At 45.7% G+C, this 19870-nt stretch overlaps 1 protein-coding gene and 1 long non-coding RNA gene across 2 annotated transcripts; both read left to right on the top strand.

Moving 5' to 3' along the window:
* Positions 1-1195: 1195 nt before the first annotated feature.
* Positions 1196-17966, top strand: LOC109770089 (UDP-glycosyltransferase 73C7-like). The gene is made up of 4 exons (XM_073503911.1): positions 1196-1200; positions 1363-1774; positions 17087-17097; positions 17804-17966. Exons 1-4 carry the CDS (start codon positions 1196-1198, stop codon positions 17964-17966), a joined length of 591 nt encoding a protein of 196 aa, XP_073360012.1.
* Positions 17967-18664: 698 nt separating this feature from the next.
* LOC120969719 (uncharacterized) lies at positions 18665-19485 on the top strand. The gene is made up of 2 exons (XR_012189152.1): positions 18665-18963; positions 19081-19485. It is a non-coding gene; the product is annotated as an uncharacterized lncRNA (long non-coding RNA).
* Positions 19486-19870: the final 385 nt, after the last annotated feature.

Genomic DNA, 19870 nt, shown 5'->3' with positions numbered 1-19870 from the left:
CCAATGCTCTTTTCCAGGATTAGCCATGTATCTACTAACAACACTCAATGCATATGATAAATCCGGATGAGAACAAACCATGGCATACATAAGTGAACCAATCGCACTCGAATAAGGAACTCTAGACATGTACTCAATATCTGCATCTGACTTAGGACATAAAGCTGATGATAATTTGAAGTGTGCAGCTAATGGAGTACTTACTGGCTTGGCATTATGCATATTAAAACGACGAAGAACTTTATCAATATATCCCTTCTGACTTAGATATACTTTTCCAGACGGTCTATCTCTGGATATTTCCATGCCAAGTATTTTCCTTGCTGCACCCAAATCCTTCATCTCAAATTCATTACTCAATTGCTTCTTTAGTTCAGTAATATCCGACATACTCTTTGCAGCAATAAGCATATCATCAACATAAAGGAGCAAATAAATAGTTGAACCATTGACAGTTTCCAAATAGACACAACTATCATAATTAGACCTTTTGAAACCTTGAGAGAGCATAAAGGTGTCAAATCTCTTGTACCACTGTCTAGGGGATTGCTTCAATCCATAAAGAGATTCTTTAACTTACAGACAAGCTTTTCTTTTCCAGGAATAACAAAACCTTCAGGCTGTTCCATATAAATATCCTCTTCTATTTCTCCATGTAAAAATGCAGTTTTAACATCCAACTGTTCAAGCTCAAGATCATGCATGGCAACAATAATGAGTAAAGTGCGAATAGAGCTATGCTTCACAACAGGAGAAAAGACTTCGTTATAGTCAATACCTGGAATCTGACTGTAACCTTTAGCAACTAACCTTGCTTTATATCTTGTCTCATCATTAGGAGAAACACCTTCTTTCCTCTTGAAAACCCTAATCCTCTCGTCTCAAATCTCGTATATGATGAAACTTGGCTCTGATACCACTTGTTAGATAATAACGAGATAAAACGAGACACGAGAGCACACGGATTTTTACGTGGAACGCCTTGCAAGGAAAAACCACGGAACGCACGACGGCGTATCATTATAATTGGGAGGAGTATTACATTACACGAGAGGACAAACCCTCTACGTGCTAATCTGGTGGATCTCTCTCATCTATTCTATGACTAGCTGGTACTATATAAAGGGGCAAACAACTCTCTTTCTGGGTGGACACGAAACAGAGTTGTAGTCATGCTACGTCTAGCACGGTTGGCATGACGTAGTCCGGTAGGACTCCATCTGTAGTACAACACTTGTATGAGACTCCATCTATAATGATACGCCGTCGTGCGTTCCGTGGTTTTTCCTCGCAAGGGTTTCCACGTAAAAATCCGTGTGCTCTCGTGTCTCGTTTTATCTCGTTATTATCTAACAATGACAGGTTCGGGGACAGGGGCAAGGTGGTGGGAGGTTTCATCAACCAGCTCGGAGTGCTAGGTCACAAGTCAGTCAAAGGATTTTTCACCCACTGCGGGTGGAACTCTGTGCTGGAGAGCATTACCATGGGCGTGCCAATACTGGCGTTCCCAATGGCGGCCGAGCAGAAGCTCAACACCAAGTTCGTCGTGGACGTGATCCACATGGGGCTCCGAGTTTGGCTAACAGGAGACGCGGACAAGGAAGGCGGTGGATTGGTTGTGTGTGGAGACGTGCAGGTGTTGGCAAGGGAGTTGATCTTCGGAGAGGAAGGGAGACATGCCGCAGCTAGAGCAAGTGAGCTCTTCGTGTCTTCTAGAAAGGCCATGGAAGTGGGTGGTTCCTCGTGTGAAAACCTGGCAAAGATGGTTCAGGAGGTCTGTGTAATGCCCATGATGCGGCTATATCTCCCACGTGTCGAGGCACGACTTAGAGGCATAACCGCATTGTGGTATTGTCGCAAGAAGGGTTATCTTCACACAATCCCATGTAATGAACAAGAAAGGGATAACGAGAGTTGACTTACAATCGCCACTTCACACAATACATAAATAATTCATAAATCATCCAAAATCCACACATAGACCGACTACGGTCAAATCCAAATTAAAAATAAGATAACCCCAAATGCTAGATCCCCGATCGTCCCAACTGGGCTCCACTACTGATCATCAGGAAAAGAAACATAGTAACGACCACGTTCCTCGTCGAACTCCCACTTGAGCTCAGTTGCATCATCTGCACTGGTATCGTCGGCACCTGCAACTGTTTTGGTAGAATCTGTGAGTCACGAGGACTCAGCAATCTCACACCCGCGAGATCAAGACTATTTAAGCTTATCGGAAAGGATGGTGTAATGAGGTGGAGCTGCAGCAAGCACTAAGCATATATGGTGGCTAACATACGCAAATGAGAGCGAGAAGAGAAGCAACGCAACGGTCGCGAAGCTAGAAATGATCAAGAAGTGATCCTGAAACTACTTACGTTCATGCATAACTCAAACCGTGTTCACTTCCCGGACTCCGCCGAAAAGAGACCATCACGGCTACACACACGGTTGATGTATTTTAGTTAAGTCAAGTGACAAGTTCTCTACAACCGAACATTAACAAATTCCCATCTGCCTCATAACCGCGGGCACGGCTTTCGAAAGATAATAACCTACAAGGGTGTCCCAACTTAGCCCATTATAAGCTCTCACAGTCAATGAAGGATAAACCTTCTCCCGGGAAGACCCGATCAGTCTCGGAATCCCGGTTTACAAGACATTTCGACAATGGTAAAACAAGACCAGCAAAGCCACCCGAATGTGCCGACAAATCCCGATAGGAGCTGCACATATCTCGTTCTCAGGGCACACCGGATGGGCAAGACGTCGGGTTGGCATAGACCCTGGTTGCCCAGGGGGCGCCGGACATCGCCCAGTTTGGGCCAGCACTTGAAGGAGCACTGGTCCGGGGTTTAAATAAAGATGACCCCCGGGCTCGCGAAAACCCAAGGGAAAAAGGCTTAGGTGGCAAATGGTAAAACCAAGGTTGGGCCTTGCTGGAGGAGTTTTATTCAAGGCGAACTGTCAAGGGGGTTCCATAAATCACCCAACCGCGTAAGGAACGCAAACTCAAGGAACATAATACCGGTATGACGGAAACTAGGGCGACAAGAGTGGAACAAAACACCAGGCATAGGGCCGAGCCTTCCACCCTTTACCAAATATATAGATGCATTAATTAAATAAGAGATATTGTGATATTCCAAAAAATATCCATGTTCCAACATGGAACCAACTTCAACTTCACCTGCAACTAGCAACGCTATAAGAAGGGCTGAGCAAAAGCGGTAACTTAGCCAAACAACGGTTTGCTAGGAAAGGATGGTTAGAGGCTTGACATGGCAATATGGGAGGCATGATATAGCAAGTGGTGGGTAGCACAACATAGCAATAGAACGAACAACTAGCAAAGCAAAGATAGAAGTGATTTTGAGGGTATGGTCATCTTGCCTGCAAGGTTCTCAGAGTTGTCGAAAGCTTGATCCTCGTAAGCGTACTCAACAGGTTCCTCCTAAGCGTACTTGTCTCCCGGCTCTACCCACAGCAAGAACACAAGCAACGGAACCACAATCAATCAAGGGAAATGCACAAGCAACATGATGCAAAACATGCATGATATGCGAGATGTGGTATGCGATGCATATGCGTGCTTCGGAAGAAAAAGAATGAACAAGGCAGTAACTTGGCAAACCAAGTATGTCACTGGAAAGATGAGATGATTTTGGTCGAAATCGATATAAAGATCACCGGAAACGGATGCACGGTTTGCAAATGGCAAGCAAAACAAGAATGACGCGATTCTGCGATTAACAACATGATAGCACTTAGAATGCAACAACTATGCTACAGCACTCCAATATAGCAACAAAGCATATGGAAGTAATCTACAGGAGATGTTTGACAAAAGATGAACACTAAGCTACGGCTAGATCACACAATAACAGGTTCAAACAAGCATGGCAATAGTGCAAAAGATATCAGGATCACAGACTTAGTAAAAATACTGGACATGGCAGAAACAACATCAGGTAGCAATGTTCAGAGCAAGCAATCAACATGCTACAAGAACTTAACATAGCAAAACAAGGCATGGCATGAATCTACTAAAATCATTGAACAAAAGTCCCTTACTGACCATGGTTATGATGCTAACCATGGCAAGAACAAGTTCATAGCATGTATGGATCAACTACAACAACCTTGGCAAAATTGAATATCATGTTAACAATCTGCCAGGAATATTTTATAGCAAAAGTAGGGCAAGATTAAGACATGCTAGGGCACTCCATAATTGCAAACAGGGGCATGGATGGATAGAGAACAACTATATCTACAAAACATCCTTACTGAACCTTCCCAAAAGAAGCATGCATCTCTCTGTAGCATCAAGTTTACATGGCATAAAAATAACAGCAGATAAAGACTTGGCAAAATCCTGTCGCTGAAAACAGAAACATCACGAAGCCTAGTTTGCATGCTTGTGCTAGTCACCACATAGATCACAAAAATACATGGCATACACCTCTGTAAAGATGGCATGGCATAGATCAAAACACATGTAGAGCTCATACTCATAAGATGCACACATCAATTGCAACAAAAATAACAATTCACCAAGTTCTGATAAGTAACAGCAGTAAACATCATATAGCACTCTTGCACCAGAGATTTGGGCGTCAAGATGAACTCAAACGAGCATGGCACAATGGAACAAAATGAAGAGCATCTCGAGGCGAACATTTCAATATATCATACACGCAAAACGGAGCAGTATGTAATGAGATATGAGGCGATCAACATGAGCATATAAAGCAATATTTTCAGGACTTGGAGAATTTCGGGGGGGGGGGGAGAATGTCAACCGTGCGGTGGATCTGGATCGGGGCGCACGGACGCCGAGGCAGCGGCTCGCCGGAGTTTCGGGCAAGGGAGGAGGAGGAGGCGCCGGCGGGGACGCGGCCGGAGTGGCGCGGGGACGGGCGCGGCGGCGCGGTCGTCGGCGACGGACGCGGGCGGACGGGCGGAGACGGGCGGCGGCGCGGTTGGCCGGCCGGCGGGGATGCGCTCAGGCGGCGCTCGCCGGCGGGAGGACGAGGGCGGCGCGCGGGCGCGCTGGAGGAGGAGGCGCGCGCGGGGGCTGCGGCGGCTCGGGCCGCGGGGGCCGGATGCGGGCCCCGCGGGCCGGCGGCGTACGGGCGGTGGGGGCACCACGTGTCGCGCGCCGGTTGGCTGCGGGCGGCGGCGGCTTTCGTCTGGTGCCGGGCGGACGTGTCCGGCGCGCAGAGGGGGTGGCGGCTAGGGTTTGGACCCGGAATTTTGGATGGGGAGGGTGTTTATATAGGCATAGGGAGCTAGGAGACTCCAAATGGAGTGCGGTTTTCGCCCACACAATCATGATCGAACGACCGAGAGCATGGAGGTGACTTAGAGGGGTTATTAGGCTGTTTGGAGGGGGGTTTTTGCTGCAACACACAAAAGGTCTTTGCGGTTACCCGGTTAACCGTTGGAGTATCAAACGACCTCCAAATGGAACGAAACTTGACAGGTGGTCTACCAAGGCCACTTGGCAAGACTCGGTCCATTCCGAGAACGTTTAACACCCGCTCACGAAAAAGGAACAAGAGGGGTGCGCCGGTGCACGTGGGAGTGTCGGATTGCAAAACGGACAACGGGGAAAATGCTCGGATGCATGAGACGAACACGTATGCAAATGAGATGCACATGATGACATGATATGAGATGCATGACATGAACAAAATGCAAAACGAAAAACAAGAACCCAACCACGGAGGGAATATCATAACACATAGCCGAAAATGGCAAGAGTTGGAGTTACAAATATGGAAAGTTACATCCGGGGTGTTACAACACTCCACCACTACGAGAGGATCTCGTCCCAAGATCTAGGACTGAAAGAACTCTGGATATTCGGAACGGAGGTAGTCCTTGCGTTCCCAGGTGGCTTCTCGGTCGGAATGGTGCGACCACTTCACTTTCAGGAATTTGATAGACTTGTTGCGAGTCTTGCGCTCAGTTTCTTCGAGAATAGCACCGGGGTGCTCATGATAAGACAGATCTTCTTGGAGGTCAATCTCTTCGAAGTTGATGGTGCGCTCATGACTCTTGAAGCACTTGCGAAGCTGTGACACGTGGAACACATCGTGCACGTTCGCGAAGTTGGAGGGAAGCTCAAGTTGATATGCGAGGTCGCCTCTTTTGCCAATGATCTTGAAAGGACCCACGTATCTAGGGGCAAGCTTCCCTTTGATACCGAAGCGACGAGTGCCTTTCATTGGAGAGAAGCGGAGGTAGACATGGTCTCCGATCTCGGAAGCCACATCACGGTGCTTACTATCATAGTAACTCTTTTGGCGCGATTGCGCGGCTTTGAGATTCTCACGGATGACTTTACACATTTCTTCAGCCTCTGTGATTAAGTCATTGCCAAGAAGTTGGCGTTCACCAGTCTCTGACCAATTGAGAGGAGTACGACACTTTCTGCCATATAGAATCTCGAATGGGGCCTTGCCCGAACTCGCTTGGAAGCTGTTGTTGTAGGAGAACTCGGCATATGGAAGACAATCTTCCCACTTCATGCCAAAGGAAATGACACAACCCCCTGAGCATATCTTCAAGAATATGATTGACTCGCTCGACTTGGACACTAGTTTGCGGATGGAAAGTTGTGCTGAAGCGAATGTTGGTGCCCATGGCCTTCTGGAAGGAGTCCCAGAACTTAGAAGTGAAGATGCTTCCACGATCTGAAGAAATCAATTGTGGAATGCCGTGCAAGGAGACAATCCTGGAGGTGTATAGCTCTGCCAACTGAGCTGCTGTGATAGGTTCTTTGATTGGAAGGAAATGAGCCACTTTAGTAAGCTTGTCGATGACAACGAAGATAGCATCATTTCCGCGTTTGGACTTGGGAAATTCAGTCACGAAGTCCATTTCAATATGATCAAACTTCCATTCTGGGATATCAAGAGGTTGGAGGAGACCAGCTGGTCATTGGTGTTCTGCTTTCACCCTTCGACAGAGATCACATTCGTTCACGAATTGAGCGATTTCTCGCTTCATTCGAGTCCACCAATACGACTTCTTGAGGTCATGGTACATCTTCGTACTTCCAGGATGAATGGAAAGAAGAGAATTGTGCACCTCGTTCATAATGACTTTCCTTAGATCACCTTTAGGAACCACAATCTGGTCCTCGAAGAATAAAGTGTCTCTGTCATCAATGCGATAGCACTTGTATTTGGAAAGACCCTTATCAATACCATGTTTCACCTTCTTCACCATGGCATCAAGAAGTTGTGTCTCACGAATTTGATCTTCCAAAGTAGGAGAGACTATGAGGTTGGCAAGAAAGCCTTGAGGAACAACTTGGAGATTCAGCTTGCGGAAAGCTTCACAAAGGTCCGGTTGGAAGGGCTTGAGAATTAAGCTGTTGTAATAAGCCTTCCTGCTCAAAGCATCTGCAATGACGTTGGCTTTGCCTGGAGTATATTCAATACTCGGATTGTACTCTTGAATCATTTCGACCCATCGAGTTTGCCTGAGGTTGAGGTTGGGCTGAGTGAAGATGTACTTGAGACTCTTGTGATCGGTGAATATGTCCACTTTTCTTCCCAACAAGAGATGTCTCCATGTGATTAATGCATGGACAACTGCCGCCAACTCAAGATCGTGAGTGGGGTAGTTCTTTTTGTTGGGCTTCAACTGACGAGAGGTATAGGCCACAACTTTCTTCTCTTGCATTAATACAGCACCGAGACCTTGAAGAGAAGCATCACAGAAAACTTCGAATGACTTGGATTTGTCAGGAGGAGTCAAGACAGGAGTTGTGACGAGTTTCTCTTTGAGAGTGTTGAAAGCAACGTCACACTCAGGCGTCCAGACATACTTCACATGCTTCTGGAGGAGGTTGGAAAGAGGCTTTGCAATCTTAGAGAAATACTCAACGAATCTTCGGCAATAGCTTGCAAGACCAAGAAAACTTCAGAGCTGCTTGACATTCTGAGGAGGTTCCCAATTCACAATTGCAGACACCTTCTCGGGATTAATAGCGATGCCCTTGGCAGAGATGATATGACCAAGGTAAAGAACTTCATCAAGCCAAAACTCACATTTGGAAAAATTCGCATAGAATTGATACTCTCTGAGCTTGTCGAGCACCACGCAAATGTTTGGCATGATCCTTCTTATTCTTGGAGAAGACCAAGATATCATCGAGATACATCAGGACAAATTCATTGGTATAGGGATTGAATACGAAATTCATCATTCGAGAGAATGTTGGAGGAGCATTGACAAGACCGAAAGACAGGACCGTATATTCATAAGAACCAAAGCTTGTTCTGAATGCTGTCTTGGGAATATCTTCTTCACGAATGCGAATCTGATGATAACCCATACGAAGGTCAATCTTGGAGAATACTTTAGCACTTTTAAGTTGCTCGAATAGCTCATTGATGTTGGGAAGTGGATACTTGTTCTTGATTGTCTTCTTGTTCAATGGACGGTAGTCGACACAAAGTCGGTCCGTGCCATCCTTCTTCTGGACAAAAAGAACACCACAACCCCATGGAGATGAACTTGGTCTGATCAAACCCAGACGCTCTTGTTCATCGAGCTGTTTCTTCAATTCCTTCAGCTCCTTAGGTCCAAGCTTGTAAGGACGCTTGCAAACGGGTTCAGTGCCGGGCTCAGGATCGATAACGAACTCAACTAGCCGGTGAGGAGGCATACCCGGAAGCTCTTCTGGAAAGACATCTTGATACTCACAAACGACTGGAATTTGAGAGATGGCATTCAACTCGCCCTTCTCATTGAGAGAAAACAACCGAATGGTTTCATCACGAGCGGCATAGATGATAACATCCTCAGAAGAGTGTGTCAATTGAATTTCCCTGGCAGCACAATCAAGTTGAGCCTTGTGCTTAGAAAGCTAGACCATCCCGAGAATTAGATCAATATCCGAGTCACCAAGAACCATTGGAGAAGATAAAAATTTATAGTTGCCCATCTTGATAGAAACATCCGGAGCCATCATTTTGGTATTCATGAACAAGCCCGGAGAGGAAACCGCTATCGGCTTAGACAGATCGACAGTATGCAAATTGTTCATGGATGCAAAAGGTCTTGCTATGAAAGAAATAGATGCACCAGTATCAAATAAGACTTTTACAGGAATATCATTAACTGAGAGATTACCCATAATCACATCAGTAGATTCCTCCGCTTGAGCTGCATTCATCATGTTCACCTTTGCAGACTTGGGATTATGCTTGACCACTTCATTGCTGGAAGATCTCACAGGAGGAGGAGGCGGAAGGCGCCTTTGGTTGAAGCACTTGTTAGCATAGTGACCTTTCTGCTGACACTTGTTGCAAGTCACCTCTAAGAGTGGACGATGATAAGAAGCATTCGACTTTGGAGCTTGATTCTGAGACTTGTTCTGATAGCCAGGGTTGGGTGGGTGGGAAGATCCATGGCCACCTTTGTTCTTCTGCTGGAAAGGCTGACGAAACGGAGGAGGAGGAGGCAACCAGAACTTCTGTTGCTTAGCAGCCACTAGTGAGGAAGAAGAAGACTGAATTGCGTCCCTGACTCTCTTCTTAGAAGCCTCACACTTGAGCTGAGCAGCCTCTTGCTTCAGAGCCATATTGTAGAAATCATCATACTTGGTCGGCTCAAAAAGCACGAGAGGTAATTGCAGTTCTTCTTTGAGGCCACCTCTGAATTGATAGATCATGCTCTTTTCATCAGGAACGTCTTGCTTAGCGAAGCGAGCGAGTTTCTGAAACTGAGTATTGTATTGATACACGGACATGCTGCCTTGCTTGAGATTGCAGAACTCCTCACGCTTGCTCTCAACAACACTTTGTGGAATGTGGTGAGCTTTGAAGTCTCGACGGAAATCATCCCAGTTAATCACACGACCTCCTCTGGAATCTTTGTATTGTTGATACCACTCGGCAGCTTGATCCTTGAGTTGAAAAGAAGCGAACTTGACAAAGTCCTCAGGCCTGACATTGCTACATTCAAAATGCTTGTTGATGTCCACGAGCCAATCATCGGCGTCTGTGGCCTTAGCACAGTAGCTGAAAGACTTGGGCTGATTTGCGAGGAACTGGTTGAGGGTAGCGAAGTGAGGCTGATTGTTGCCTTGGCCTTGATTTCCTTGATTGCCTTGCCCTTGGGTGCGTTCTTGCAAGAGTTGCAAAATCATCTGAGCATTGGCGTTGGTGGCTGCCATGATAGCTTGCCATGCCTCCGGAGGCGGAGGTGGTGGCGGAGGGTTCGCCTGACTCCCTTCATTGCGTTCCGGATTCTGACGCGTTGGCGGAGCCATCCTGAAGAGGGTGACATCCGTTAGCATCTTGATAGACAAATAGACAAGTTGAATCAACGAATAGAAATTGCAACATATAGTCTTCACAATAAACATTCGAACAAGGATGAACGAATGAATTCCATAGTAAATCATCACACTTCCATTAAGGTGAGAAGCCACTTGATAAAAGGATTGATGAAAAAAATAAAAAGGTACGAGTGGAACAAATAAGTGGTAAGGATTACCCAATCACAAACCAAATATCTACGGGAAGAAATGCTAAGAGCTACTTGAATCCCACCTATAAACTCCCGAAACTTTCTGGTTATGCAATCTGGTGTTGGGGATACAGGGGACACAAAATATATCACCCAAACTAGCAATCCCTAGATCCAGCTGTATCCATCTGTCAACACATAACCAAGAAACCTTCGGAAATTGTGTACCTCAACCTTCGAAAAGCATCCGTTATACGAGTTATGGCAATACTCCCGAACTCCCGCCCCAGTACTGGGTGGCGTCGAGGTGATCTCACCAACAACTGCATAAAAGAGATTTTCAATGTCGGCGAAACTCAGGTATTCCAGAACTGCAACGATAAAATTGTGACGACAACACCTCGGAGCTCAACTCCCCGGGACACTGCCACAACCGCTAAATGTCAGGAGGCACCAAGAACAATGTTCTCGTCACAAAACCATCGGAACAACTCTAAGATACCCGCGTGATCCTAAATTTTTTTTAGTGAAATTTGAGGAGAGAAGAGTCAAAACTTCTACGTCAGGAGACCTCACCAGAGCGACGAAGGGACTGAGGAGTAAAAACAATCGTACTCTCCGATATATATAATCCTAAGACTCAAAACATTTTTGTTCTAGACTCAACAACGCCAGCGATTCGATCAAGCAGGGGGCTCCTAAGTCGGGGATGGCTCTGATTACCAAATTGTAACGCCCATGATGCGGCTATATCTCCCACGTGTCGAGGCACGACTTAGAGGCATAACCGCATTGTGGTATTGTCGCAAGAAGGGTTATCTTCACACAATCCCATGTAATGAACAAGAAAGGGATAACGAGAGTTGGCTTACAATCGCCACTTCACACAATACATAAATAATTCATACATCATCCAAAATCCACACATAGACCGACTACGGTCAAATCCAAATGAAAAATAAGATTACCCCAAATGCTAAATCCCCGATCGTCCCAACTGGGCTCCACTACTGATCATCAGGAAAAGAAACATAGTAACGACCACGTTCCTCGTCGAACTCCCACTTGAGCTCGGTTGCATCATCTGCACTGGTATCGTCGGCACCTGCAACTGTTTTGGTAGATTCTGTGAGTCACGAGGACTCAACAATCTCACACCCGCGAGATCAAGACTATTTAAGCTTATAGGAAAGGATGGTGTAATGAGGTGGAGATGCAGCAAGCACTAAGCATATATGGTGGCAAACATACGCAAACGAGAGCAAGAAGAGAAGCAACGCAACGGTCGTGAAGCTAGAAATGATCAAGACCAGAAACTACTTACGTTCATGCATAACTCAAACCGTGTTCACTTCCCGGACTCCGCCGAAAAGAGACCATCACGGCTACACACATGGTTGATGTATTTTAATTAAGTCAAGTGACAAGTTCTCTACAACCGGACATTAACAAATTCCCATCTGCCTCATAACCGCGGGCACGGCTTTCGAAAGATAATACCCTTCAGGGGTGTCCCAACTTAGCCCATTATAAGCTCTCACGGTCAACGAAGGATAAACCTTCTCCCGGGAAGACCCGATCAGTCTCGAAATCCCGGTTTACAACACATTTCGACAATGGTAAAACAAGACCAGCAAAGCCACCCGAATGTGCCGACAAATCCTGATAGGAGCTACACATATCTCGTTCTCAGGACACATCGGATGGGCAAGACGTCGGGTTGGCATAGACCCTAGTTGCCCAGGGGGCACCGGACATCGCCCAGTTTGGGCCAGCACTCGAAGGAGCTTTGGTCCGGGGTTTAAATAAAGATGACCCTCGGGCTCGCGAAAACCCAAGGGAAAAAGGCTTAGGTGGCAAATGGTAAAACCAAGGTTGGGCCTTGCTGGAGGAGTTTTATTCAAGGCGAACTGTCAAGGGGGTCCCATAAATCACCCAACCGCGTAAGGAACGCAAACTCAAGGAACATAATACCGGTATGACGGAAACTAGGGCGGCAAGAGTGGAACAAAACACCAGGCATAAGGCCGAGCCTTCCACCCTTTACCAAATATATAGATGCATTAATTAAATAAGAGATATGGTGATATTCCAAAAAATATCCATGTTCCAACATGGAACCAACTTCAACTTCACCTGCAACTAGCAACGCTATAAGAAGGGCTGAGCAAAAGCGGTAACTTAGCCAAACAACGGTTTGCTAGGAAAGGATGGTTAGAGGCTTGACATGGCAATATGGGAGGCATGATATAGCAAGTGGTGGGTAGCGCAGCATAGCAATAGAACGAACAACTAGCAAAGCAAAGATAGAAGTGATTTTGAGGGTATGGTCATCTTGCCTGCAAGGTTCTCAGAGTTGTCGAAAGCTTGATCCTCGTAAGCGTACTCAACAGGTTCCTCCTAAGCGTACTTGTCTCCCGGCTCTACCCACATCAAGAACACAAGCAACGGAACCATAATCAATCACGGGAAATGCACAAGCAACATGATGCAAAACATGCATGATATGCGAGATGTGGTATGCGATGCATATGCGTGCTTCGGAAGAAAAAGAATGAACAAGGCAGTAACTTGGCAAACCAAGTATGTCACTGGAAAGATGAGATGATTTCGGTCGAAATCGATATAAAGATCACCGGAAATGGATGCACGGTTTGCAAATGGCAAGCAAAACAAGAATGACGCGATTCTGCGATTAACAGCATGATAGCACTTAGAATGCAACTAGTAACTATGCTACATCACTCCAACATAGCAACAAAGCATATGGAAGTAATCTATAGGAGATGCTTGACAAAAGATGAACACTGAGCTACGGCTAGATCACACAATAACAGGTTAAAACAAGTATGGCAATAGTGCAAAAGATATCAGGATCACAGACTTAGTAAAAATACTGGACATGGCAGAAACAGCATCAGGTAGCAATGTTCAGAGCAAGCAATCAACATGCTACAAGAACTTAACATAGCAAAACAAGGCATGGAATGAATCTACTAAAGTCATAGAACAAAAGTCCCTTACTGACCATGAGCCAAAAAGGATCAGAAGATGTGATGACACCCATGTAAACATAGCAAGTTTTGTTAACAGGTTTCAGACTTGGCAGAACAGAGCATGGCAGTAACAGCATTATGAAGGCATCTTGGTGAGCTTGATTCACTCATCACAAGGCAATTCATGAAAAAACAAGCATACCTACAGCAAGATGGCATTGTTATGATGCTAACCATGGCAAGAACAAGTTCATAGCATGTATGGATCAACTACAACAACCTTGGCAAAATTGAATATCATGTTAACAATCTGCCAGGAATATTTTATGGCAAAAGTAGAGCAAGATTAAGACATGCTAGGGCACTCCATAATTGCAAAAAGGGGCATGGATGGATAGAGAACAACTATATCTACAAAACATCCTTACTGAACCTTCCCAAAAGAAGCATGCATCTCTCTGTAGCATCAAGTTTACATGGCATAAAAATAACAGCAGATAAAGACTTGGCAAAATCCTGTCGCTGAAAACAGAAACATCACGAAGCCTAGTTTGCATGCTTGTGCTAGTCACCACATAGATCACAAAAATACATGGCATACACCTCTGTAAAGATGGCATGGCATAGATCAAAACACATGTAGAGCTCATACTCATAAGATGCACACATCAATTGCAAGTAATCTACAGCACTCCAATATAGCAACAAAGCATATGGAAGTAATCTACAGGAGATGTTTGACAAAAGATGAACACTAAGCTACGGCTAGATCACACAATAACAGGTTCAAACAAGCATGGCAATAGTGCAAAAGATATCAGGATCACAGACTTAGTAAAAATACTGGACATGGCAGAAACAGCATCAGGTAGCAATGTTCAGAGCAAGCAATCAACATGCTACAAGAACTTAACATAGCAAAACAAGGCATGGCATGAATCTACTAAAATCATTGAACAAAAGTCCCTTACTGACCATGGTTATGATGCTAACCATGGCAAGAACAAGTTCATAGCATGTATGGATCAACTACAACAACCTTGGCAAAATTGAATATCATGTTAACAATCTGCCAGGAATATTTTATAGCAAAAGTAGGGCAAGATTAAGACATGCTAGGGCACTCCATAATTGCAAACAGGGGCATGGATGGATAGAGAACAACTATATCTACAAAACATCCTTACTGAACCTTCCCAAAAGAAGCATGCATCTCTCTGTAGCATCAAGTTTACATGGCATAAAAATAACAGCAGATAAAGACTTGGCAAAATCCTGTCGCTGAAAACAGAAACATCACGAAGCCTAGTTTGCATGCTTGTGCTAGTCACCACATAGATCACAAAAATACATGGCATACACCTCTGTAAAGATGGCATGGCATAGATCAAAACACATGTAGAGCTCATACTCATAAGATGCACACATCAATTGCAAGTAATCTACAGCACTCCAATATAGCAACAAAGCATATGGAAGTAATCTACAGGAGATGTTTGACAAAAGATGAACACTAAGCTACGGCTAGATCACACAATAACAGGTTCAAACAAGCATGGCAATAGTGCAAAAGATATCAGGATCACAGACTTAGTAAAAATACTGGACATGGCAGAAACAGCATCAGGTAGCAATGTTCAGAGCAAGCAATCAACATGCTACAAGAACTTAACATAGCAAAACAAGGCATGGCATGAATCTACTAAAATCATTGAACAAAAGTCCCTTACTGACCATGGTTATGATGCTAACCATGGCAAGAACAAGTTCATAGCATGTATGGATCAACTACAACAACCTTGGCAAAATTGAATATCATGTTAACAATCTGCCAGGAATATTTTATAGCAAAAGTAGGGCAAGATTAAGACATGCTAGGGCACTCCATAATTGCAAACAGGGGCATGGATGGATAGAGAACAACTATATCTACAAAACATCCTTACTGAACCTTCCCAAAAGAAGCATGCATCTCTCTGTAGCATCAAGTTTACATGGCATAAAAATAACAGCAGATAAAGACTTGGCAAAATCCTGTCGCTGAAAACAGAAACATCACGAAGCCTAGTTTGCATGCTTGTGCTAGTCACCACATAGATCACAAAAATACATGGCATACACCTCTGTAAAGATGGCATGACATAGATCAAAACACATGTAGAGCTCATACTCATAAGATGCACACATCAATTGCAACAAAAATAACAATTCACCAAGTTCTGATAAGTAACAGCAGTAAACATCATATAGCACTCTTGCACCAGAGATTTGGGCGTCAAGATGAACTCAAACGAGCATGGCACAATGGAACAAAATGAAGAGCATCTCGAGGCGAACATTTCGATATATCATACACGCAAAACGGAGCAGTATGTAATGAGATATGAGGCGATCAACATGAGCATATAAAGCAATATTTTCAGGACTTGGAGAATTTCGGGGGGGGGGGGGGAGAATGTCAACCGTGCGGTGGATCTGGATCGGGGCGCACGGACGCCGAGGCAGCGGCTCGCCGGAGTTTCGGGCAAGGGAGGAGGAGGAGGCGCCGGCGGGGACGCGGCCGGAGTGGCGCGGGGACGGGCGCGGCGGCGCGGTCGTCGGCGACGGACGCGGGCGCACGGGCGGAGACGGGCGGCGGCGCGGTTGGCCGGCCGGCGGGGATGCGCTCAGGCGGCGCTCGCCGGCGGGAGGACGAGGGCGGCGCGCGGGCGCGCTGGAGGAGGAGGCGCGCGCGGGGGCTGCGGCGGCTCGGGCCGCGGGGGCCGGATGCGGGCCCCGCGGGCCGGCGGCGTACGGGTGGCGGGGGCGCCACATGTCGCGCGCCGGTTGGCTGCGGGCGGCGGCGGCTTTCGTCCGGCGCCGGGCGGACGTGTCCGGCGCGTGGAGGGGGTGGTGGCTAGGGTTTGGACCCGGAATTTTGGACGGGGAGGGTGTTTATATAGGCATAGGGAGCTAGGAGACTCCAAATGGAGTGCGGTTTTCGCCCACACGATCGTGATCGAACGACCGAGAGCATGGAGGTGACTTAGAGGGGTTATTAGGCTGTTTGGAGGGGGGTTTTGCTGCAACACACAAAAGGTCTTTGCGGTTACCCGGTTAACCGTTGGAGTATCAAACGACCTCCAAATGGAACGAAACTTGACAGGTGGTCTACCGGTGGTATACCAAGGCCACTTGGCAAGACTTGGTCCATTCCGAGAACGTTTAACACCCGCTCATGAAAAAGGAACAAGAGGGGTGCGCCGGTGCACGTGGGAGTGTCGGATTGTAAAACGGACAACGGGGAAAATGCTCGGATGCATGAGACGAACACGTATGCAAATGAGATGCACATGATGACATGATATGAGATGCATGACATGAACAAAATGCAAAACGAAAAACAAGAACCCAACCACGGAGGGAATATCATAACACATAGCCGAAAATGGCAAGAGTTGACGGGAAGGTTTGGCACCTCGATGTCGGCTCTTCGCCACCTGGAGCTGTAGGTGGTTCCAAGGGAGTTACAAATCTGGAAAGTTACATCCGGGGTGTTACAGTCTGTGAGACCCGTGCCAATACTGAGTAGTAATTCTAATCATTTGCAGATTGCTGTTTGGTATGCGTGTTTGGCATTATTTTCGCTCCGGTGGATTGTTTGGAGCCGTACGTGTGTATATTATCTTATCTTTATTACAGTTTTATAGTACTCTACTATTATAAATGTGTGATTGTATACGTCGTTTTTCATGGTACAACGTCCTTCCTCTCATCGTCTCGAATAAATGTTGACACGTACAGATGTTGACAAAGGAATGATTTTTGGAGACGAAGAGTAGGGAGCTCTCGACTTCTTCGAGGAAAACGATTAACATAGGTGGATCCTCGTTCGAGAACTGATGCAAGTGATTCAAGATATCAGTGAGACACATGCTTCAGGTTTTATGAGTAATTATAGTTGTTTGCTAATGGTTGATTGGTAAGTGTATTAGGCCATTAGGGGATTTTGACATCATCCGCGGCCAATCTGAGGCCCGTCCATAAGCATGTGCGAACGGCGGTATGGCGAAATCACTAATTGAGGAGCGCTCCTCGCAACGATTAGTCGGAGAGCGCTCCCCGCGCGCCAAGTGTCACGCGCGGAGCGGTCGGGAGACTTTTCCGACGCGCTCCGCGCGCGACACTTGGCGCGCGCACGGCGTCTCCCGTGTTTTCTGGTTTCTGGTTTCCCTTTCTGGTTTTTCCTTTTTCATTTTAGTCCTTATACTTTTAACGTTTTGTAAAACCTTTTGATCTGTTTTGAGATCTGTTTCTCTCTGGTGTAGGCGAACCGTCGTGGAGCACGTTCTTTCTTTGCCGTCGTCTCCGCCCGTCGCGGCCGCCGCTCTTGTCGCGTGGTTACGGCGGCCCTGTCCCGACCGCCGCGCTTGTTGCCTGCTCTTACGGTGGTCCTTCTTTAGCGTCGACTGCGCTTCCCCGTTCGCGTGATCGCCGTTCCCTACCGGTTGCCTTCGTGGGTTCCCTGTTTCCCTTTCTCGTTTCTCTTTTTGTTCCCATTATATTTCCGGGATATGGAGATTTATGGGGTAGTTATGGGTGGGGACTACCAACACTATCAGATGTCAAGTTTCAACTGGGTTTTGTGGGATTAGTTCTTGATAATCATTGTGTTCCTTGCAGTTATGGCTTGTCCTTTTTGCCGTATGCCTGGTGGCCCGTGTTCTTCTGTTGATTCTTTTGTAGATGGGTTCAGTGTGGTCCTGGATCGGCGTTGTTGGAGGCGTGTTGTAAGAATATCATTTTATAATTGTTCAAATTTTGGCACACACGCTTATTTATTTTGGTGCTGCTCATGCTGTTTAGGTTTTGATTATGATCCTTGTTTTGATTTGTTGTGTAGTATGTTCCATGCAGTGTTAGAGTTCATCTTGCTCGTTACATCGAGGAGTGTAGGGCTTTAGCCATAAGGAGGGGTGACGAAGATACTGATCTTGCTTTTCAGTGCAATGAGGGTTATTTGTATGGTGTTCTGTTTAGTCATGGTCGGTTGAGGAGCAAATTCCATGGTCCTTCCTGGAACGATTGGTCAGTGATTATGGTGGCCGTCCTCGTGATATAATGATCATTAGGCTTGAACATTATGGAACATGGATTGGTATTGATTTTTATCGTGTTGGTCGTGGAGATGCGTTGTCTCCTTTACCGTCTGTTGGTAAGGTTTATTTTGAAGGAAGTTTTTAGCTTGTTTTATTGCACATGATGATTTTTCTGTTCCCTTGAGCCTGTGTAATTATATTTTGTAGCTCTTGATGGTTTGAGCGACTCCGAGATGGAGCTTGTTGGGAGTTGTTATTACACCCGTGGTGTTTTTCTTAATTATCAGCAGATGTATTTCATGAGGTGTCAACTCTTTGATGATGTCTACATACCGTGTTGTCCTTTTGTTCACAGGATTGATTCCATGAATGTTAATGGTCATCATATGGTCAGATTTTTTTCCACTAATTTTTCTTTGTTTCTGTTTATTATTTATTTTTATTATCTCTTCTATTTATAGTTTTGAATTTTTTTCTATTTCTGATAGCTTGATGTTTTTTGTCAGGTTATTCCTGGTATTGTTGTGAGGAGTTTGAAGGAGTTTGTGACTTTTCCTAGGACTGGCGTTTTAACCCTTGAAGTTACTTTGGAATCTGGTGATGATGATATATATGTGAGCACTCCTTGCTCCTACTTCATTGGCTTGGGTAGTAGAATGGTGTTCAAACAGGAAGGTTTTATTGATTTTCTCCAGGCATCGTCTATTGAAGTAAACAACTTGGTGCTGATAACTTTCAAAGAGCGTGATGGGAGGCTTGTTGTTATCTTCAATCTTCTGCCGCAGTGATGTTAGTTATAGCCTTTGAACATAAATGGATTTTGTTTAAAAATCTATGCTACGGTTTAATGTTGTCTAGATACATGAAACGATATGAACCTAAGTGTTCATTGCTGTTGTATGTTTGTAGAAGAGGTATGGTTGTGCATCTCTTTTAAATATGTTTTTTTGGACGGATGTTATTTAATTGGGGTCATAGTTATCAATACAGTAGAGGCACGTGTGTTGTTTACTCTGAGGCACGGCTGTGCATCTCTTTTATGTGAGGCACGTGGATTAAGCAAATGAAGGCACGGAATTGAAATCAGTGCAGGCACGGTCGTGAGGAGGCACGGGTATACTGAGAGGTACGTGTGTGCAGCGCCAAAGTTGTAGGGCGAGATACTATGGGTTTCATGCGAGAGGCACGTGTGTGTGTAGTACGTAGAGTTACTGTTGGTTTTATGTGAGGCACGTGGATTGAGCAAAACGGAGGCATGGAATTATAGTCAGTACAAGCACGGTTGTGGAGGTACGG

The sequence above is a fragment of the Aegilops tauschii genome, chromosome 7 (assembly GCF_002575655.3).
Source record: "Aegilops tauschii subsp. strangulata cultivar AL8/78 chromosome 7, Aet v6.0, whole genome shotgun sequence".
Taxonomy (NCBI): Eukaryota; Viridiplantae; Streptophyta; class Magnoliopsida; order Poales; family Poaceae; genus Aegilops; species Aegilops tauschii.
This window is presented reverse-complemented; position numbering and strand designations above follow the sequence as displayed.